General features: G+C 50.0%; 2 protein-coding genes and 1 long non-coding RNA gene across 9 annotated transcripts; 1 reads left to right on the plus strand and 2 right to left on the minus strand.

Moving 5' to 3' along the window:
* The first annotated feature begins 289 nt into the window (after positions 1-289).
* On the plus strand, positions 290-11,574 carry nexn (nexilin (F actin binding protein)). 4 transcript variants are annotated; one of them, XM_023815882.2, is made up of 15 exons: positions 291-517; positions 2,946-3,054; positions 3,712-3,903; positions 4,539-4,623; positions 4,723-4,871; positions 5,498-5,698; positions 5,988-6,164; positions 6,256-6,441; positions 6,538-6,729; positions 8,683-8,730; positions 8,988-9,179; positions 9,382-9,603; positions 10,235-10,420; positions 10,496-10,859; positions 10,999-11,574. In XM_023815882.2, the coding sequence occupies exons 2-15, from the start codon at positions 2,974-2,976 to the stop codon at positions 11,010-11,012; spliced, it is 2,289 nt and encodes a 762-aa protein (XP_023671650.1). In that variant the 5' UTR covers positions 291-517; positions 2,946-2,973; the 3' UTR covers positions 11,013-11,574. The 4 variants fall into 4 exon arrangements, with proteins under 4 accessions (XP_023671652.1, XP_023671650.1, XP_023671651.1 ...); XM_023815884.2 differs by lacking the exon at positions 3,712-3,903 and having other exon boundaries at positions 290-517; XM_023815883.2 differs by lacking the exon at positions 8,683-8,730 and having other exon boundaries at positions 295-517.
* LOC111846052 (uncharacterized) lies at positions 2,499-5,623 on the minus strand. The gene is made up of 2 exons (XR_002838794.2): positions 5,484-5,623; positions 2,499-5,366 (listed from the first exon to the last, which is right to left on the minus strand). It is a non-coding gene; the product is annotated as an uncharacterized lncRNA (long non-coding RNA).
* A 253-nt stretch (positions 11,575-11,827) lies between the features above and the next one.
* Positions 11,828-20,682, minus strand: fubp1 (far upstream element (FUSE) binding protein 1). Of its 4 annotated transcripts, XM_023815887.2 has the most exons (21): positions 20,524-20,682; positions 20,037-20,133; positions 19,565-19,627; positions 18,949-18,987; positions 18,746-18,785; positions 18,604-18,650; positions 18,455-18,526; positions 18,315-18,372; positions 18,068-18,227; positions 17,881-17,979; positions 17,713-17,811; positions 17,447-17,549; positions 17,124-17,360; positions 16,883-17,043; positions 16,654-16,802; positions 16,493-16,569; positions 16,273-16,398; positions 15,981-16,055; positions 15,625-15,687; positions 15,218-15,369; positions 11,828-15,026 (listed from the first exon to the last, which is right to left on the minus strand). In XM_023815887.2, the coding sequence occupies exons 1-21, from the start codon at positions 20,614-20,616 to the stop codon at positions 15,018-15,020; spliced, it is 2,019 nt and encodes a 672-aa protein (XP_023671655.1). In that variant the 5' UTR covers positions 20,617-20,682; the 3' UTR covers positions 11,828-15,017. The 4 variants fall into 4 exon arrangements, with proteins under 4 accessions (XP_023671655.1, XP_023671654.1, XP_023671656.1 ...); XM_023815886.2 differs by having other exon boundaries at positions 11,828-15,369; XM_023815888.2 differs by lacking the exon at positions 19,565-19,627 and having other exon boundaries at positions 11,828-15,369.
* Between the last annotated feature and the right edge of the window lie 1,409 nt (positions 20,683-22,091).

The following is a 22,091-nucleotide window of genomic DNA, read 5'->3' on the forward strand; positions in this document are numbered from 1 at the left end:
CTGGAACTAGCTGGAAGTTTGAAAGTCAAGCAGTTCACATCTGTGCTTGACTAAACTCCCCGATGTTCGTTCAGTACTGTCAGCCCTGTATATGAGTTTTGAGTATGACCACCTGAACTATAATAACGACGCTCGCTGCCAGCCGCTTCCACGTCGGTTTAGAAACGCGCCCAGCTCGGATCGGAGTGCCGGCGTGACAGCAGCACTAGCGGCGCCGAATAAGACCAAAGGCTGCGTTAGCAGCAAAGGCGTGAAGCCGGAGCGGCAGTCTGGTGCGGAGATAAGGCGCTCGGGGGGCGGGCGGAGCCGCAGCAGCTGCCGGCGGCGCCGGATCGCCCGGAATGCCCTAGATGGACTGAGAAAGTGGACTTTTATGGAAAGCGCCTGTGAGGCGTAACTTCAGCCATACGGCGGCCGGACTCCGCACAGCGCACTTGGCCGGATTACGACACAGCCCCGTCCGCAGGTCCGCGCCTCAGTCCCTCATTACAAGTGGGGGCAGATCCTGCTGAACACGGTAAGACCGGTATTGCCAATTACCAATGCGGGAGAGTTATGTGCACTAACAAAAACAAAAAGCCGAAATCACACTTTCAAAGTTGGGATGTTTTCTTGTGATTTTTTTTTTTTACATTAACCTAAATTAAAAGGGAACTTATTAAATTAGTCTAGAAAGCATATATACAGTACGGTTCTGTTATTTTTCGGTCTTTTCAATAGTCTTAAGTCTTCATTCACCTACTCCAGCCTATTTAATAATGCGATGGTTTAGCGTGAATGAATCGGCATGTCTGCAGTTAGATTACAGTAGATTTCTGCACGCGATCAACCGTGTACAGGTCGCCTATATAACTGCGACCAGGTTACATCTAGAAAATGAATACTTTTTACTTTATTTTAAACTTTAATCATGTAACTTTATTAACTGAATTAGTTCTATACCATGCCTTAAGTGACCATGCAGTAGCCCATTAAAAGTGTTAATCAAATCACGTAAGATGCTAATAAGCTTCGTGTAAAGCAAATAAGAATATGAACGTTTTTAAATTGCTTAGTTTAACCTAACAGATTTGATAGCTATTTTTTGCCGTCATTGGTCTAAACTGGTCTCTTGTATCAGTGTGAAATCTTATCCAGCGGGATAAAAATACCTCATCTTCCAGCAAGAGCAAGCTACTGTGTTTTTTTACAGCACTCTGTGAAGTGCTTGTCTGTTTAAGGTCACAGTGACCAGGTATACATTGTAGAATATAATATAAATTGAAAATACATGCAGCCTTTTAAATGTTAAGTAGTGTTAGAATATTTAAATGCTGGAAGTGTATATCTGTGCTAAATATCATCACTTTTTTGATCATAGTCAAAATCTGTACTAAAAAGCTACATTATTTCACTGCCATTTGTCATGGAAAGTACAAGGAGGCCTACGTACAATAACTCCCCGTGAGTACCCGGGGGGGGCCTATATGATAACTACACGCGAGTACCCGGGGGGCCTAAGTATGATAACTACACACGAGTACTCGGGGGGCCTAAGTACGATAATTCCACGCGAGTACCCAGGGGGGGGCTATATATGATAACTACACGCGAGTACCCGGGAGGCCTACGTACGATAACTACACGCGAGTACTCGGGGGGCCTAAGTACGATAATTCCACGCGAGTACTCGGGGGACCTAAGTACGATAATTACACGCGAGTACCCGGGAGGCCTACGTACGATAATTACACGCGAGTACCCGGGAGGCCTACGTACGATAATTACACGCGAGTACCCGGGAGGCCTACGTACGATAATTACACGCGAGTACCCGGGAGGCCTACGTACGATAATTACACGCGAGTACCCGGGAGGCCTACGTACGATAACTACACGCGAGTACTCGGGGGACCTAAGTACGATAATTACACGCGAGTACCCGGGAGGCCTACGTACGATAACTACACGCGAGTACTCGGGGGGCATAGGTACGATAACTACACGCGAGTACTCGGGGGGCCCAAGTACGATAATTCCACGCGAGTACTCGGGGGACCTAAGTACGATAATTACACGCGAGTACCCGGGAGGCCTACGCACGATAACTAGACCCGAGTACCCGGGGGCATCCGCTTCTACTGACAACAAGCGGCAGAAGCCATGACTGACACCTCCACGTCACACTCCTAAAGCTCCTGGCAAAAATAGCCATTAAGCGATGGCCAGACGCACATGTTGGACAGGAATAGCCTCCACACACCACCAGGTGACTCGCTGCCGAGGCCTCGGACTCTCCAGCCCCCACTATTAAATCAACACAACGCGACTGCAAAAGGTTTCACTGTGAGTGGTCTCTACGCCGAGGTCTTCACCCGTCTTAAGAAAAAGTTTGTTACAACGGGTCCAGTTCGGAAGAACAGAGAACGAGGCAAATGCCAAACGCGGCCATGCTCAGCACAGATCCTCAGGCTCCGCTATGCCCCCGTAAACAGAATAACAGAGACAACAAACAGCAAGTCAGGACGGTCAGAATGGCCAGCTTCCATTTAATCCGCAATATTTATAATCCACACTTTCACTGCACAGTAAGTGTGATAGGATATGAAAGAACATTCAGAAAGACTTACTTGTAACTGCACTTATGTCAAATATGTTTTAACATATTTGGAAAGATAGAGAATGGCATTTTGCTTCAATGCTGAGATGTGAGGTGTGGTCAGTCGGGTAGGCAGAGTCTCCGGATGTTTACTGCAAAACCCGAGTTTGTTTCTCAAATCTGGAGGAGCATCTCTGTCAGCAGCACATAGTCCCACTGTGTTTACCATCACATGGAGGGACCCGCAGCCTTCAGGGCTGCCGGGTGAGCAGAGAGACGGACCACAGGAATGCGCTTGCGTGTGGACGGCACCCTGTCGCCATTCCTCCCGTCGCGCCTAACCGAGGCTGTATGCTCCTCTCCACAGCTCCTCTCCACAGCCAAACAGAGGTTTGATGTCCGTCATCTCGTCACCTCCCGTCCCGACGGAGTGTCAGAGTGCAGCAGCCATGACTGACGTGGCTCAGAAACAGGAGGTAAGACGACGACGTCCCATTGGCTCCCGTTGGCCTTGGGGTCACTCACAGGCTCGACACCTGCACAACGTGCTGGACAACTTAAAGAGAATCTAAGGAGTTATTTACAGCTATACTATTTTCAGGATACCAGAGGACTAGCCATCTACAAAATTAAATATTTCTGCAAATGAGAAACTGTACGTAAATGTAAATTGTGGGTTATGCCAGAATATAGTTTTAATGGGAGTTTTTACTTTGTTACATTTCTCCATTTCATTAGCTATAGGTAGTGAGCAGATTGGGGATTACAAATTTATTTCTACATAAATAGATATTAAAATGCATTTCCACTAACCTGTCCTTGTAAACGGGCAGAATGAAGCTGCCCCCTTCAGTTGGGAGTGAGAGGAGCACTCTAATCACCTTTTTTCAAGGGAGTCCAGTTTGCGTTGTCAGTAACACTACGGCCATGGGGGAAAATTATGAAGGAGCTCTCCCCTCGTTTGCTAGTTGAGAGATGGCCAGCAATTTAAGTGTGAATTTGGTTCCTTGTTCTGTTAATGGCTTTGGTAAGAATTCCTCAAGGACTCCCCCTTGTGGGCAACCGCTGCACCAACACTCATGTGACCTTTCCTGTCCTCTCGTCTGTCCCACCCGGTCATGGCTCATGTAAAGAAACTCCTGTCTACCTGCAAGCCTGTGCAGAGAAGCTATGTGCCCAAGCTTGGCAAAGGGGAGGTGAAAGATAAGTTCGAAGCCATGCAGAAGGCCAGAGAGGAACGCGGTAAAAGGAAGAACCAGGAGGAGCGCCAGAGGAGGAGGGAGCAGTACGTTAGGGAGAAAGAATGGAGCCGTAGGAAGCAGCAGGTCACCCCACGGCAGCCTGAGTGTCCCCCGCATGGCGTGACATCGCTACTGACCCTGGGCAGGAGCCTAACCCTGCAGCATGCGGAGCAGAGCTGACACGTCCTAATGGGGAGCTTAGGGCCAAGCTTTAGAACAGCGCTTCCCAAGCCAGTCCTCGGGGAACCCGGACAGTCCAATCAGAAACACCGAATACCTGGTACAGGTGCGCTGGGAGTGGAGAGGAAGCAAAAACGTGGACTGTCCGGGGTTCCCCGAGGGCTGGGTCGGGAAGCACTGCTTTGGAAGAAGAACAGAAAATCTGTAATAAACATCACGGGTGTGACGTGCATGACAGAGTTAAGTGGCTGAAATCACCACTTTTGAAGGGGGGGTGGTCATTAATCAGAAGCCTGCTTGTGTGCATTCAAGCGAGGAACGCCACCCTCAGCTGCATGCGAGACACCAGCACGGCTCAGCCAGGGCACAGGAAGTAGCATTTATAAGAGCAGAATCCGAGGACATGATCTGCTCCAGCCCTCCGCGTGGCTTGTGGGGATCCCACCCATCCTCACTGGCACATGCTGTTGGAGGAATTATGGCGGACCACTGCGGCTTCAGGAGAGGATTCAGGATAAACCATGTCTGTACTCCCACAGATGAAAGAGCTCCTGGCGTCCAGCGACGAGGAGGAGGAGGCAAAGCCAGCCAAGCAGGAGAAATCATACGTCCCCAAGATAACAGGTAGGCCAGCAGGAACTGCGCGTGGGCCGGTCTGCTGCGTTTGTGCCTCGCTGGTGGTGAAGGAGCCCCGTGCCAACGTGAGAGCATCCATGTTGACAGGGAGTGTCAAGGGAAAGTTCGCTGAGATGGAGAAACAGCGGCAGGAGGAGGAGAGGAAGAAGGCAGAAGAGGAGAGACAGAGGCGTATCACACAGGACACACTGGAGAAGACAAAGATCCAGAGGGAACTGGCCAAGAAAGCAGAGGAGGTGGGTGCCCTGGGTGGGGTGGGGCGGGGCAGGCACAGGGTGGGCGGGAATACATCTATAATCCTCCAGGGCAGCCGCCTCTGGGCTAACTTATGTGCCGGGCCTGTAGCATACATTTAACAGCAGGACATGGCCTGCCTCTATACACATGATTTTCATCTGGATCATGCAGCACCAAAGTCGCCCCTTAATCTCAGCCTAATGGAGGCCCTCATCCGCCTCAGGAGGATGTAGCTCCTTGTCTTTCATAAACACAAGGCAGAGGCCAAAATAAACCAGGGAAACGGCCAGGAGGGCAAGCCTGAAATAAACCATGCGCCTCAGAGGGGTAAACGCGAAGCCTCCAGCTCGGTGACTGTCTTCATTCAATTTCATTCACGCCTGGGAACATCACAGACATGGCTGCTGACCTTTATTAATGCACCACAAAGAGAAACGTGACGATGAGCACTTCTGTTTGTTTCTGGTTATGTTGTGATGAAGTCGGCCATCTTCCTGCAAAGCCACAGATGAAAGTTAGAGAGGGCAGGCTCCATGTCCTCTTGGGTGACATCTCCCCGCCCGGGCAGCTGCACCCCAGAGGCCAGCAGCGCCCTCTCACTCCTCACTCACCCTTCGTCATGCAGGAGGGGGACAGCTCCCTGCTCGTCAAGGTGGTGCCAAACAAACCCTCCAAGGCTCCAGGTAAGATCAAGGTGAACTTCGAGGAGCTGGGCAAGGCTCGAGAAGAGGAGGAGAAGAAGAAGTCAGAGGAGGAGAAGCAACAACGGTACGAGAAGCACAGGCGCTCCTTCAGAGAAGCCAAGAGGTGCTCCCAGCATCCAGAGGTGAGCTGTGTGTCACGTAGACCTGTCCCATTTTGTAGGGGGGGGGGGGGGGGGGGGGCTATATGTCTGCAAGTCATTCATGCACAGAAACAGGAAACTTGGGAATGATATGTGCAAAACATTTAACCCTTTAGCGACACAGGTTTGTTTATCCAAAAAAATTTATTGCACATAAAAATCCTGCCAATCAGATATTTTAAACCGCTGTACTACAAGTATGTTGGTATGGTGTTCCTAAAGTAAGATTATTCACAACCTCACTGCATTGTACAATCTGTCACCCTACAAGGACGAAAATGAACCCAAGCCCACAGAGAAGGAGCAGATGACCCCAGGCAAGCTGAAGATGACTTTTGAGGAGCTGGAGAGGGAACGGCAGGAGCAACAGCGACAGCTGGCGGAGGAGGAGGCCCGGCGGCGCCTGGAGGAGGAGAGGCGGGCCTTCGAGGAGGCCCGGCTGCAGATGGTACCTCACACACGCCACCTGTAGCTCAGCAAGCCGGCAGACGTCACACCACTCCCACAGGGATGCCGATTCTCCCGTACTGGCATTTCAGGAAACCGGGAGCGAGGAGCTGAACCCTCTATCAACAAAGGAGGAGATCAGACCGGGGAAACTGAAGCTGAGCTTCGAGGAGCTGGAAAAGCAGAGGCTGGAGGGAGCACTTAAGCGCGTGGAGGAGGAGGCCAGGAAACGCATAGAAGAGGAGAAGGCGGCTTTCGCCGAGGCCAGAAAGAGCATGGTCAGCTGGGGTCTCCTCTGGGAGCAAAGCCAGGCCGAAAGGTCAGGTGAGTTTTCCGGCGAGGGCAGGGGCTTACAGCCTGACGCCCCTTTGCAGGTCCTCGACGACGATGGCGACATCCTCGCTGCCATGCTGAGCGCAGAGAACGCCAAGCCCGGCAAGCTGGCCATCAGCTTCGAGGACCTAGAGCGCCAGAGACAGGAAGAGGAGCACAGGAAGGCTGAAGAGGAGGCGAGGCGCCGGCTGGACGAGGAGAAGCGGCTCTTTGCAGAGGCACGCAGGAACATGGTAAGCCCAAAGAACTCTGGATGGACCGGTCAGCATGTGCCAGGCACTGCAAGGCTGCTGCTTCTGACCCCTGCTGTTAACACAGATAAAGCCACAGCAACAGCTATCAGGAGGAACCTCGTAGTCCAGGGGCGCCCAACTCCGGTCTTGGGGGGCCGGACCCTGTGTAGCTTAGTTCTTTCCCTGTTTCACCATAAATGATTCAGCTCAAGAGCTGTGTGGTAATTAGCACAAGGAGTTGAATCAGGTGTGTTAAATGAGGGGAAACCCAAAAATGTGCAGGGCTCTGGCCCCCCAGGACTGGAGTTGGGCACCCCTGTCGTAGTCACAGCATCCAGCCAGAGGCAGCTTCATAAGTCACGCCAAATCTCAGCAGCGGTGGAACTCCTCCGCATGTCCAAACACTTCAGAGATACAATAGTTTGAAATGGACATTTTTCAGTTTCGAGTACACTCACCTAAAGGATTATTAGGAACACCTGTTCAATTTCTCATTAATGCAATTATCTAATCAACCAATCACATGGCAGTTGCTTCAATGCATTTAGGGGTGTGGTCCTGGTCAAGACAATCTCCTGAACTCCAAACTGAATGTCAGAATGGGAAAGAAAGGTGATTTAAGCAATTTTGAGCGTGGCATGGTTGTTGGTGCCAGACGGGCCGGCCTGAGTATTTCACAATCTGCTCAGTAACTGGGATTTTCACGCACAACCATTTCTAGGGTTTACAAAGAATGGTGTGCAAAGGGAAAAAACATCCAGTATGCGGCAGTCCTGTGGGCGAAAATGCCTTGTTGATGCTAGAGGTCAGAGGAGAATGGGCCAACTGATTCAAGCTGATAGAAGAGCAACTTTGACTGAAATAACCACTCGTTACAACCGAGGTATGCAGCAAAGCATTTGTGAAGCCACAACACGCACAACCTTGAGGCGGATGGGCTACAACAGCAGAAGACCCCACCGGGTACCACTCATCTCCATTACAAATAGGAAAAAGAGGCTACAATTTGCACGAGCTCACCAAAATTGGACAGTTGAAGACTGGAAAAATGTTGCCTGGTCTGATGAGTCTCGATTTCTGTTGAGACATTCAAATGGTAGAGTCAGAATTTGGCGTAAACAGAATGAGAACATGGATCCATCATGCCTTGTTACCAATGTGCAGGCTGGTGGTGGTGGTGTAATGGTGTGGGGGATGTTTTCTTGGCACACTTTAGGCCCCTTAGTGCCAATTGGGCATCGTTTAAATGCCACGGCCTACCTGAGCATTGTTTCTGACCATGTCCATCCTTTTATGACCAATATGTACCCATCCTCTGATGGCTACTTCCAGCAGGATAATGCACCATGTCACAAAGCTCGAATCATTTCAAATTGGTTTCTTGAACATGACAATGAGTTCACTGTACTACAATGGCCCCCACAGTCACCAGATCTCAACCCAATAGAGCATCTTTGGGATGTGGTGGAACTGGAGCTTCGTGCCCTGGATGTGCATCCCACAAATCTCCATCAACTGCAAGATGCTATCCTATGAATATGGGCCAACATTTCTAAAGAATGCTTTCAGCACCTTGTTGAATCAATGCCACGTAGAATTAAGGCAGTTCTGAAGGTGAAAGGGGGTTAAACACGGTATTAGTATGGTGTTCCTAATAATCCTTTAGGTGAGTATTTTGTTACTAATAGATTTTTAAATGTCAGCAATTTGGTCTTAGCAGTCACAGAAACGTGAGGACTCATGTCCACCTAAGACCTGATATCATCTGAGCATGTCTTTAGAGGAGTTTTTTCTTCACACTGTGAAGAAAGTGAGCATTTCTCAGACTAAAGCATTCCATTAGTTGAATTAAGTTGGTATTAACGCTTCCAAAATTATTTATCCTACATTTGTTGAACCTACTGCAAAACTGCTCAAATGATATGAACACACCCCTGTCCCATTCTTCCCAAGAGTCCAGTCCAGGATCAGGAAAATTCAATGACTTCATGTGGAGATGAAGTAAGCATCTTACCTTTCACACAACACGTCCGTATCGTTCACATTTGTCTGCATTAGCATTTGCTGTGTCAGTGTGTAATACCACAGCAGTGTTTGTAGCGCCCCCCACCTGTTGTGTATAGAAATGACCTGGCTGTCACTGGCATGTAGCTGCAGTTAGGCTGGCATGCTGCTCCTACCCTGGCTGTTTGATGCACTGCTATACAGCGTGTAGCCCCAGTATTTCTCAGAGTGACAAGAACCAGTGTCCTTTCCAGGTGTGTGAAGAGGAGGGGATGGAGAAGAGCGAGTCACAGGAGGCCCTGGCCCCCGGAAAGTTGGAGATCAACTTTGAGGAGCTTCTCAAACAGAAGGAGGCAGCAGAGAAGAAGCGCAAGGAAGAGGAACGCAGGATGAAGATGGAGCAGGAGAAACATGAGTATGAGCAGCTCCGGCAGGAGATGGGAGAGGTTAGTGAGCCGGCCGAGAGATTTTACTGAGTGTTCTATCAGAAACATCAGGGATCAGTTTTATCAATCAAATCTCAATCTCTTTTCCACTTAAGGATGCCATGCTGGACCCATGTCAGACTCTATAGGTCATATGGGTACAGGGATAAGGCATTTTCTTGCTACACTGCAGCCTTTTAAAATCTCGCCTTCTTCGCCTCAGGAGGAAATAAACGAAAGCTCTCTGGTGGTAAGCAGAGAGTACGAGGAGCTGAGCAAGCTGAAGAGGATCGGCACGATACATGCCAAAAATCTGAAGTCAAAGTTTGAGCAAATCAAGCAGCTCAGCGAGGAAGAGATCCAGAAGAAGATCGAGGAGGAAAGAGCGCGAAGAAAGGCCATCGACCTCGAAATCAAGGAACGGGAAGCAGAAAGATTCCAGGAGGTACGCCATCCAGCATGACGTTCTCAGGCCGGATGGCCACCACCTTGGTTCATGAGAACAATGGTGATGTATGCTGGGATTTTTAGAATTATATAATGTTAGTTTTTTTTTTTACAAGCCATACAGATCTAATGACCGGTAACTAGGTATCTCATGGGTTTTTGTAAAGTTCTAACAAAGTGAACATTCTGGACAGGCTACCCATTCCTGGCACTTACTCTCCAAGACTGTCTCAGGAGAGTGGAATCATCCTTGAGTGGGGGGGAAAAAAGCACCAATAGCAGCGTTTGTCCAAAAGCAAAACAGACAGCCCAGTACAATAGATTCCCTCCTAATGGTGTGAAAGGGCAGGTCTTCTAGATCAAAGAACAAGCAAGCTATCCGAGAATCAGCAGTCTGGATAGCCTGGCTAATATACAAGTCTTTTTTGGGGGATCAGTGTGACGTGCAAACTGAGTTTCATCATAATTAATGCACAATTAATGGTGAGCAGTAAATTAAAGCTCACTTTATGGATGATTCACTTTGATTGTAGCCTCTGCTAAACATCACTGGACCCTTAAAAAAAAAAAAAAAGCTGAACTCTTCTTGAACTAGCCAGCTCAGCCTTCTCTATCCCACCATATCTCAGGATGAGGAAGACAAGAAGGAGGTCTGCAAAGTGCAGCATGCCCCCTTCAGGCAGAAGGTGGACATGCAGGCACGGTTTGAGCAGATGGCGAAGGCCAGGGAGGAACAAGAGAGGAAGAGGATTGAGCAACAGAAGTTACAGAGGATGCAGTTTGAACAAGAAGAAATTGACGCAGCGCTACAGAAAGTAAATGCTCCGTCTGGCCATCTTTAGCATACTTACTAAGGAGAATTGAGCTTTCAACCATTTTTAATTTTACAGAAACGCGAAGATGAGGAAGAGGAAGAAGGAAGCATCATCAACGGATCCACCACCTACGAAGATGAGGAGGACCATGCCAGGTCCGGGGCTCCTTGGTTCAAGAAATCCCTGAAGAACCAGTCGGTGGTAGACGGAGAGCCTGTGCGGTTCACGGTTAAGATAACCGGCGAGCCCAAACCAGAGGTGACGTGGTGGTTCGAGGGAGAGGTGCTGCAGGACTGTGAGGATTATCAGTACATCGAGCGGGGGCAGACACACTGCCTATACCTGCCGGAGACCTTCCCGGAGGACGAGGGCGAGTACATGTGCAAGGCTGTCAACAGTCGGGGTACTGCAGCCAGCACCTGCATTCTGATTGTGGAAAGTAAGTTCCGCCTCTTCTGACTGCATGCCCCAATGACATTTATCACCTGAATGTTTGTGGAATACATGCTCCTCCCCCCTGATCTGCATTATAACTTTGCTCTTCCTCCCTCTCTCACTGTGCCCCCCCCCCCTGCCAGCTGAGGACTATTGATGCCCATCACTGGAATTCTCTCCCTTGCGTCTTGTTCTAAGTCATGGAGGGGCCAAAAACACAGAATAACCGACATTAGAAACCATAATTCTATCAGTAGGTACATAAATGGGGGGAAATACAGGCTCCACATTCTGGGTGCCAGTGTATCGGCCAACGATGTCGTCGGGGAACCTGCCGTCTAAGAACACCAGCATCAAAAGTGAACCAGACGGCCGGATGGGTACTGGGGAATCACTGACCAGTTGGAAGCATGCCTTCCTTCCAGTGACCTCTCCTCACTCCGTGTTCAGACTCCATCCACAAGTTAAATACTAGTCAAATGTGTTGCTATCACTTGTAAGTATTGGGGGAAACGGTTGTTTTTATAGGATTGTTGCTTGGTATACATAGTGTTGAGTTAGTTCTCAGTTGCTGCCTACAGTGATCCCTTGGAACACATGAAGTGGACAGAGCAGTGAGCAGAGGCACCGTCTTGCTGCCGCTCTTCCAGCATGTGGCGCTATGAGAACATTGTTTTTAAACAGGCTGACCATTTCAAATAAAATGAATGTGAAAGAGAGTCTCTGCTTCTCTCATGGGATTTACCAACTAGACCGCAGCCCACCCACCCACCACAGAGGGCTTATGTACCAAGGTGCGTCATGTAAAGGGGGAAAGTCAACAGGGTGAGTCAGGGCCACGCAGTTCCAACACGACAGAGGGGTCCTGCTCACCGCCTCGCTAGTGAGGGTGCAGCTAGGCAGAGTGTCCACAGGTTTGACATCAACGGCATCTGGACATCTTAGCAAAGGAAGGTCTTTCCAAGGCCCAGATTTGTCATCATTACAAGTTTATTTTGAACAAGTGAACAATGGTGAACAGTCAGGTCTAACATGGCAGTACAGGGGTAACACAGCAGAAGGTCATGATTTACCTCTAAGGTATGTTCCCTTTTCCATAATGCTCACTTAAGCTTCAGATTCTCTTCTTTAAAAGACCCCCCACGAATTCTCTGTTGAGAACTTTACTCAGAAGGAAACAGCATCTCTCACTGCATGCACACGAGACATGCAGCCAGACATTGGGCAACAGTTCACTTGCAAGGTCATACTTCAAGAGACAGACAACATACTATCCAAATTACTACCAAAAACCTGTCACTAAGTCAAAAACAAGGATTTAGACATGGAACTCCGACTTCAGGGTTTCATACAACTGCTTATCTGAAGAAAATAATCTACATGTTCTAGCAGTTTTATAATAGACACCTATCATTTTATGGCATGGTACAGTTATTTGGGAGAAAAAGCAGGCATCAATTCAGATGTTACAAATATCACAGTCCCTAAACTTACAGCAAAGACATTTTGCAGTCATGACAATTCCTCAAATTTACCTTATACGGGAGCCCTTGAAGGGTCTATGTTCACCAGGACAGACTCAAAGGATTCCTCCTTAGGGACAACCTATCTCAGGGCCTGATTCTATGAACTATGCTTGCAGCATCTTCAACACTGTGTGTGAAAATGAAGGCAGCATTTTTAAATGGCACTACAACACGGGCATCACAGGATTAACACCAGGCATTGACATGATCACTGTGCTCTGCTTTAAATGTTCATCGTCCTGTCTGGCTGACATCTGAAAGCATGTGACTGCATGCAATTCTCAAGTGACATAAGACAAGAAATACCTACAAGTCTATGCATCATGGTCACACAGGGAGGATTGAAAATAAAGAGACTTACCGGGACACTAATGTACATAATACATAAAATGCACTGAGAAAACTGACCTATGTTACAGTGACAGAGGAAACAGAGCAGACATGGTCTGAACGCCTCACTGTCTGCAAGATCCCTTTCATCTGGTACAGTATTAAACGCCATGCATCTTGACAGCTTAGGTTTCATAAACACAAAGGCCGTTCTTATGCATTTCGCATCTGACAAGCAATTTAAAACTCTGAACGTTTTAAGGCATCACTGCTATAAAAAAAAAAATACTCGTCTCAAAGGGTCTACATTATCTACAAATGCAAGTCAAAACAGATCCATCACTCACAGATCAAAAACACTGGTGTCCTTAGGTCATGCTTACCTGTATTACTGCAGCAGAACCTAAGGTGAAAGATCTGGGTCACACTGCAAAGATTAAATATTGCACTGTTTGCCATCAGTAAAAATTCAGTTATTCATATAAGTCAATTTAACAGCCTCCAGTACAAAAAATGACTCCAAAGAACATCGGCATGTCAATTTCAGTTATGCTATCCGCACCGTACGGGTCTATGGTCCTCTGAAACTTCAGAACTATGTGAAACCAGTGCTCAGGAAGTACAGCAATACGCAAATCAGTCCGTCACATGCTAAAGGATTACAGGGCATATCTGGGTCACAGAAAGACCACACTATTCTCTGCGTACAGAGAGGCCAGCAAGATCTATCCCCCTTAGTTAAACTGGGAAGACATGGACCTTTCAGTATTCCCTGTGAACACATGACAGTGAATACGCCAACATGAGAACAAACTCACATTTCAGAGATCAAAACAGAGAAAGGTCCAACCGGCAAGCATTCCTAAAAAAGGCGAACCAGGAAGCAGAGACAGCCACGTGGCCGGCTTGTGGGTTTGCCCGAGAAGCAAGTCACCATCCGAATTCACAAAATCCAAGAAACTTTCATAGGCAGTACTTTGCAGTTCAGGAATGGAATCACATGGAACCACAATTTCACAGGGTGCCTCTAAGCCCAGAGATACTTACCCACGGTCAGATGGGAACTCAATCATAATAAAAATACAGTTTCCAGGAGGACACACTAGACTTTTCATACATTGAAAGGTAAGGGGGGTCTTTAGCAGTGATTCAGCATGGTGTACTTACAGTGGTAATACCCTCTGAAGGCTGTAATCAGGGGGGGGGGCTGTCGGCACAGGACTGCTCACCCCTATAAAGCTATACGCCTACGCCGGGTGCATCTTCACACACAACAGCAAAGCAAAAACCTCCATTTCGCAGGCAATTTTAATCAGAGCAGAGATGCGTTTAAAAATTTGCCAGCAAATATACAAAAAAAGGCTTCTCTTTAAAAATACTAAAATTAGGGGAGACAAATCATCACTTTTGCAATCTCTGAATCACACATTTACCTGTGCTGCAAAAAAAAAAACAAAACAGCAGATGTGCCAATATCTCCGAAATAACGTCACATTTCAGGGAACATTTTGTAAAAACTGTTGCTTACCGCTTTTCTAAACTTTCCTGTGAGGGAAGAAGTTGATTCTCTCATTACAAACAGCACAGACTACGCCATTGCAAAACAATGAGGTCAAGCACAGTACAGGACAGATGCTACAGTACCAGGTCATTGCGACTCTCTCAGCAACACTAAGCCAAAATGATCCGCTTATGCCTAAATTGAGACCACGGCCCAGCAGAGGACTAACTAAACCAATCACCGAAACATGAATCACGACATCACTGCAGTCAGAGGCGCCGTTTCAGTACAGATACACAACAAACGGTTCGATTATAAAAAAAAATAAAAGAACTGGAGGAGACAACACAGTGGAACTTTCAGTCAGCAACATGTGAACAGTCAGAACCCAGTGACCAGGCATCTTGCAAGATTTTACCCACATCTTTTTCACCCAACTTACCAACACAGGAGGTTTCATTTTGTTTTATTGCAAAACACAACAAGCATTTTAAAACGGAGATGAATTACATGGAAATTACTACAGTAATTATAAACATGAGCATTGACCACATGAAATACATGAGCTGGAATGTCCAAAACTATCATTACCACACTAAAAACAAACTGCTTATATTGTACAAGGGAGAAAAACCAAAACACAGCAAACAAAAAGAACCTGCCCCCCCCCACCCCCGCCAGGACTTGTAATCTTTCCTCGACACTTTAAACCAAAGAAATTAAGATCTTCATCAAGGCGTCTGCATCCAAACATTTAACAAAGGTTTTTTCGACAGTGAAGCAAATACTTTATGTCCACTTCACATTACTGGCCCTGTGCAGAGGAAATACATAAAAGATACATAAAGTGTTAACAAGTGGAGCAAACATTTACAGAAGCCTGTATGTGGGAGAGAAGGTAGTTAGTCGCAGAGACGCCGGCTCCTCAAGGGGGCGCCCACACCTAGGGGGAAAGGGTTAGCGGCGGCGCGGGCCGGCGGCGGCGGGGAGCGGGGCAAGCGGTACCTGCTGGGGGGGCGCGGCCCCCATGGCTTGGGGGCTGCCCTGTCCGTAATATGCCGCCTGCTGCCGGTAGTACTCAGCCCAGGCTGCACTGTAGTCCGGCTGGCCTCCTGCCGGGGACGCAGCAGCCGGCGCTGCCTGGGGAGCCGCCTGACCTGGAACAGGAAGCGAACGGGGTCACAAGGTCAGCACATACTTCCAGGTCACACAAAGCCACGATTCCGCTGAAAGCAGAGGAGCATGGGTAGCCTGTAAGGGAGGGAACGACCCCACCACCACTGTCTCCGGGTCGTGGGACAGAAACCCCCTGTGATACTCTCGGGCTGTGGGGCCCAGAGCCCCAACTGGAAAGGGCCTGATCTGCCCCAGCAGCCCGGCATGCGGCCCCAGGGCCCAAGGCGACGGCGTACCTTGCTTTTTGTAGTACTCCTCCCAGGCTTTAGTGTAGTCCTGCTGCGGCTGCCCCTGTTGACCTAGAAATGTGCAGGTAAGTTAGCCTTATCTCGCTACGCTAGGAAAGCTAACTAACTAACTAAGCTATGAGCACTTACACGCTTCCTCTAACATCAACATGTGCATCCAGCATGCAGCTCTACTGCAAAACATGGCACATTTACAAGCGTATGTGCGACAGCTCCTGCTGGGTAGCTACTGCTAAAGAGGAGGTCCGACTCAACCTCCTCATCCTGTCTGCCCCAAACGGGACCCCACAACTGTCTGCTCCCCGTATGCTCTCCGAATCTACGTTTGGCAAAATATTTTATACCCAATTTCTTGTAATATTCTTCCCAGGCCTTGGTGTAATCTGTCTGTCCACTCTGACCTGGAGCCTGCGGGTCACCTGTTAAAAATGGCACAATTTTAATTGATAACCATTCTTACAGCTGCATATAAGTAGCCTGAACTGGCGTAGAGCTGCCCCTGACCCGTGGGGGTCAAGCCCCACTAAGACTGCGTTCAGTGAGCGTGCTGAACGTCACAGTTTGCCGCATAAAGGCCCCGGTCCCCGCGGGAAGGCGACGGCAAGCTTGGCGCAGGGGCCTCGGGGCCCGCCTCACCTTGCCCGTTGGTCTGTGCGGTGCCCGGCGCAGCAGCAGCGGGGGCCATGGGAGGCTGCGGCTGCTGCTGGTACTGCGAGTAGTACGCCGCCCAGGCCGCAGCGTTGGCATCGGCGGCAGCCTTCCCTGTGAGAGACGAGGGCATCACCGGACCGGCCATCAGACAAGCGGGCTGGATCATGGGGCTTAAGGAACAAGCAGGACCGGCGGGGAGACTCACCAGGATCTGGCTGGCCTTGCTGCCAGTGAGGGAAGCCATTACCCCAACCCTGGGGCTGGTAGGGGGCAGGGGGACCGCTGTACAGGGGACAAGCAATCAGGCATGTCCCCAACACAGACACAGGCAAAGTGGAATACCGGGAACACTAAGCAGGCTCTTACTGTGGTCCAGGGGGACCCTGGTTGTACGGCCCAGGGTTATAGGGTCCCATCGGGGCAGGAGGCCCAGGTGGTCCAGGTGGGCCGTGTGGAGAAGGTCCTCCATGTGGACCGGGGGGGCCGTGGGGACCGCCTATGGGACTGACGGGACCCTGGAGGACAGGAAGCTGGCACTCAGAACCACAGACCTCTGCCATGTACAGGATTTGGGGGGTGGAGGGGGGACACTCACCCCGATCTTCTCCTCCACCAACTGCCTGGCGTAGTCGATCTGCTGGGGGGAGCCGCGGATGGTGAAGATCTTGAGGTTGGGGTCAGTGTTGGGGGGGGGATTCCTCTGCAGCTCTACCCGAGCCCCTGACTGCTGGCTGATGCTTTTGATGGTCTCACCCCCTACACGAGAAGGTGTGCAGGTCAGACGGGAGCACGGGACTGTTTGTACACACGGCTACAGCCAGGGGGGGGCTCCACACCTTTGCCGATGATGAGGCCGGTCTTCATGGCAGGTACAGTAAAGGTGAACTCCTGCAGCCCCCCAGGGGGACCCATGTTCCAGTTGCCCTGTCCCCTGCCGCGGCCCCGACCCCCAGGCCCTGGGGGGCCGCCGGCCTGCACGCTCCTCAGCAAATCAGCGATTATCTCAGCGGCGTGCTGAGCCCGGTCAGGTGGGCCCATGATCTGAGCTATTCTCTCAGGCATCGACCCATCATCTGAGGGAGGGGAGGGGTCAGTTAGGTAAGCTCTTGCTCTTTAAATATCAGATCACAGCACACGCCAACACAGACCCTGCATTCACCTGGTTTAAACTGGATTCTGACTCCAGTGTCATTCTGGATCTTCTTGATCATCTCACCATTCCTGCCAATCACTATCCCGACAGCAAACCTCGGGACAGGGACCTGGGGACAGTCAGGGTACCATCACTGAGGAGACTGGGCCATCTTTAATTGGGCGTTCATCTTTAATTCATCATTTTGGGAAGATCCATATGAACTATAGCCACTTCAAATAGACCTTCAAAAGCACCTTTTGGTGAGAAAAGCAAGCAGAGGCTATACTCACGTCGAGCGTGTCACCCCCGCCCATGCGGGAGCCGTACTCGCCTCGCTGTTCCCGGAAGCCCTGATCCCGGATCAGCTCCATCACCATCTCTTTGGCTTGCTGAAACGACAGGACACAGTGAGCTCAGCACGGTCAGACCTCCCTCCTACCACACAGAGATGCTCCTACCTGGACCTTGAAAGGCTCCCCGGTAATCCTGAGAGGCTTGTCAGCCCCTGTGTTCTGAGGGCCCTCTTGGATCATAACCATCTTCACACCGGCACGTTCCTTGGGGGGGGGGGGGGCAGTCAGAAACTGTGCAGCATGGCATGCTGGGAGAGCTGGCTGTCGGGGGCGCAGCGGCACCAGCCTTTACCTGCAACTGCTTGATGGTCTCACCGCCCTTCCCGATCACAAGGCCAGCTTTAGTGGCCGGGACGAGAATTTCCTGCACGGCCATCCCCTGCCCGTCGGAGTGCATGAACGGCTGAGGTCGGCCCTTCTCCACAATCTCCGTCAACAGCCTCTTTGCCGTCCTGCGGAGGATTCCGGAGATGGGACAGTGAGCGGGTCGGCTGTGGCTCACCGAGGCATGTGAAACATGTGTTACAAATAGTACTTACTGGATTGAATCTGGGGACCCAGTCAAGGTCACAGCCCTCTCTGGTAGGCCGCCACTGTCTGGTCATCAAAGCAAAAAAAGTGTGACTCAGAGACTTAAAGAACGGAGGATGCTGGACTGAAGCAGAGGCTGCAGACTCACCTTGGGCAATCTGTATTTTGCATCCGGACTCTTGCTGCAGTCGCGATATCTGCTCACCCCCCCGTCCAATAACTACGAAAAGGGAAAGTTTCCAGTTTTAAAATGGACTCCTGCAATACGCTGCAAACCACGACAGGAAGAACACTTACTGAATCCAACCATCCCGTCCGGAACCTTGAACTCCTCAGAGGTCGACCTACAAACAGCAGGCGTGCCATTAAAAACAAGTCCCATGTGGAGAGACATCACCACTCTGCACAGAGATACGACAAGAGCAACTATCCTTCTTACCTGGGAGCAGAATTCATGCCCCCCATTACTGATGAGAAAGCTGTGGAGAAGCAAAGGGCCTTGTTAGAGCAGGAAGAGAGAAATCAAGCCACATGGGGGGGGGGGGGGGGGGGGGGCAGAGACAAACACCAGCTTTGTTGACCAGAAAGCACTGGACATTAACACAAACCTCCACCATCGCCACAAAGCACAGAGACACTTACGGTCGCTCTGCGAAGCCATTTTCTTTGTTTCCGGTTGATCTGCAGACAGAGGGGAAGTAAAGGGCACGTCATAGAGTGCCTTCCTGTCTGCTCACAATCCACCCTAAAGTACGGCCCTGGGGTCGAAAGGGAGACCGGCCGCCCCATCCCGCCTTCAAACACCACCACAGAATTATCTAATAACACTGGGGGGCGGGGGGGGCTAGACAAGTAGAGCCAAAGACACATGCAGTTTTGATTTAACGTTAAGAAGCGAGGTGCTATGGGACTTGACGGCTATTCTTTCAAGGCCAGGATCTATCATTGCAATTAAAATCCACAGTTTAGTGTCACGGGTGAGTAGTTTCAGCCACATTACTCTGCTGGGTGTTTACACTCTACATTATGACATTCTGCATCACTTTCACTAATTCAGTCGAGAATCATGTACAAAAAAGAAAACAGACAGGAGAGGCACTTTTTACAGGCATGCTACATAAGGACCTGGTGTAGGACACAAGCAGATACACACAAAGGTGTCCTAATTAGCTGCCTCTGGGAAACAACACACCAGGTCTGGAGAGAAACACATTTTTAACGTGCCCATTTTAACGATTAACGAGCGAAAGATTCCTGCCTGTGAAAGAAGACTGAAATCCCTCCCAGTGTGTTCTACTGCTCAGACTTGTCCAAGAGTCATCTACACACAGATAAGAACATAACAACAGGGTCAGGCGGAGCGGCGGGCCGGCCTGTCCTCACGGGACACAGGCCTCTGCACTGGAGGATTAAGCACGGCGTTAGCGCAAAGACACATGGAGCAGGGCTCCCCGCGGTCGGATCGAGGGGGAAGCCTGCGGGGACAGGCCGCACACAGCACGAGGGGGCACCGGCCGCATTCGCAGTCAGAAACCGCCGGGTTAATAGCATTAAAAAGCTTACAAAATTAATGAAGCCGATCATAAGAGTAAAAAAACAGCGAAGTGGTAACGGGGCACTACTGAGATAAGGCGAGAGAGACGCCGTCAGAGACGGTGCGCCGGGACGGGAATACCAGCAAAGGCCGCAATCAGAGAAAAAGGGCGAAAAGAGCGGAGACGGACACCCACCGGCATCCTCCAGGGGCCTCTTCTGGCCGCCGTAGCCGAACTCGTTGGCGACCGGAGGGGGGGGCACACCACCGTCTCCTCCTATTTTTGCAGCAATCTGAAAGAGGAGAAAAAACATCAACCGCAGCCCCAAATCTATTCATAGCACCAAAGAGCTCGGTCTCCATCTTTTATCCGCCCCTCCCGGGCGCAGAAAGGCCTCCTCGGGGCCCGCGGCAGCTACACCGGGCCTGGCCAGGCCACACCGAGCCGACCGTGCCCGCCGTCCATCACCAGGCCGGGGAAACTCGGCCCGAAAGATAAAAATTGGGGGTCTCGGCGCCCACATCGGATGTTTAAGCGGAGAAAGCGGGTCGGTGGGGGGGGCTATGCGGCGATCTCTTTGTTGGGCTGCTGAGGCTCCTTCGGCCTCGTGCTCCGCCAAATATGCCGATATCATTCGAAAAACACGGATAAGCTCGAATATTACACGTAACAACCGCCTTGCCTGCCTGGCGCGCTGCAGCGCATCCTTAAAGGCGTCGTTCACCCCGCCGCCCGAGTTGGAGGACGGAGGAGCCACGCTGGAGTAGTCGGCCATCCTGTAACGATACCGAGCTTCTTGTGGGGGGGAAAGAGACAAGATGGCGGCTTAAATGTAAACGAACGGAAAGGACTGCGACACTGAGGGGAAGGGGGCGGGCCCAGGCGTACCGCCGTCCGATAGGTTGTGGGCGCTGTCTGTCAGGCCTCGGGGGCGGGGCAAGCAGGGCGTTCCTCCCCGCTGGTATGCAGGGGATTTTGCAGAGGATATGCTCATTGCTGCCGTATGAACTCGCCTTCGTTTTTGGTATTGCAGTCGGGTCGATAACGCAGATGTGGCCTATTCATACGGGCTCGGATAACGGCAAGCGGTTATTGCTCGTTTTAAGCGACAATGCCTGCAGAAATGCCAGTGTTCTTGTCATGGTTCCTAATTATGTGGACAAAGTCAGATGCTTAGGTGGGTGATTGTGTTGAAAAATCATAACCGAAGGCTAGTTGAAGATCTGAGGCCTACTGCCACCCATATTACTGCGAATGCATTCAGGGTGGAAAGAGACATTTTAAAGTGTGGCTAGTTCCACGTGTCACCCACTGAGAGTGACTGTTGTTATTTAGACAAAGGTAGAAATAACTAAAAAATAAAATACCCATGCTTGAATACTCATTTGAAAACAGAGAAGAAGCTCTGTCTTTGAAGAACACTTACCTCTCATTGTTGAGAGAGAGAAAATGATCATTTAATCCCCGTATAAAAAGAACAACATGTGTCATACAGAGAGAGTAGTGGAGTGCACTGCAAGATAAAGCTGTAATAATGCATTAATACTGGTAGAGCAGCGCATAAAAACATGAAGTCAGGCTTCCTTTTTACGTTAGTTTGTTTTACAGCTAAGGCTGCATGTGCAGCTAGTATGTTTGTTATGCACTGGAAAGCAACTTTAATTTAGCAAAGCCTACCCCCCATCCCACGTATCTGCTCACCTGCTGTGCCATGAGGATAGGGGGCTGGGGGGCAGGGAGCACTCCCCCACATGGATTGCAGACAGGTGAAGAAGTCTGTCACCAATTATTCTACACAAAAATCCTTTCCCCTCTGCTGACCGGGCGCCTAAACACGCGATACTGCTTCAGCTTTTCACATCTGACCCCTCCCCCAAAACGTCACCTTTCATATTGATTTCACAGTTACCGCAGTGCATATAATCGGCATGTGGCACTGAACGATGACAGCCATTCCTACAAAGACACTACGAAGCAGGAATAAGCCAAGATGCCACCAATAAGCTGAATGCCTGCTTACAAAACACACACAGAGTCTGCGTATATTTTTGTTTCCAGGAATGTTTATCTTCACTGCACGTGTGCATTTATAGGATAAATCTTGTGATGGAAGCGGATGCCTTCAGTTCCCAGCATGAACGGCCATTTGAAGCGGAAATGGAACAAAGATGTCATTCTCTCAGCAAACGTGTTGATTTCGGCACTTACAGATTCATGTATAACAGGACGACAGGCCATAAACAGGCAGCT

The sequence above is a fragment of the Paramormyrops kingsleyae genome, chromosome 21 (assembly GCF_048594095.1).
Source record: "Paramormyrops kingsleyae isolate MSU_618 chromosome 21, PKINGS_0.4, whole genome shotgun sequence".
NCBI classification, from domain to species: Eukaryota; Metazoa; Chordata; class Actinopteri; order Osteoglossiformes; family Mormyridae; genus Paramormyrops; species Paramormyrops kingsleyae.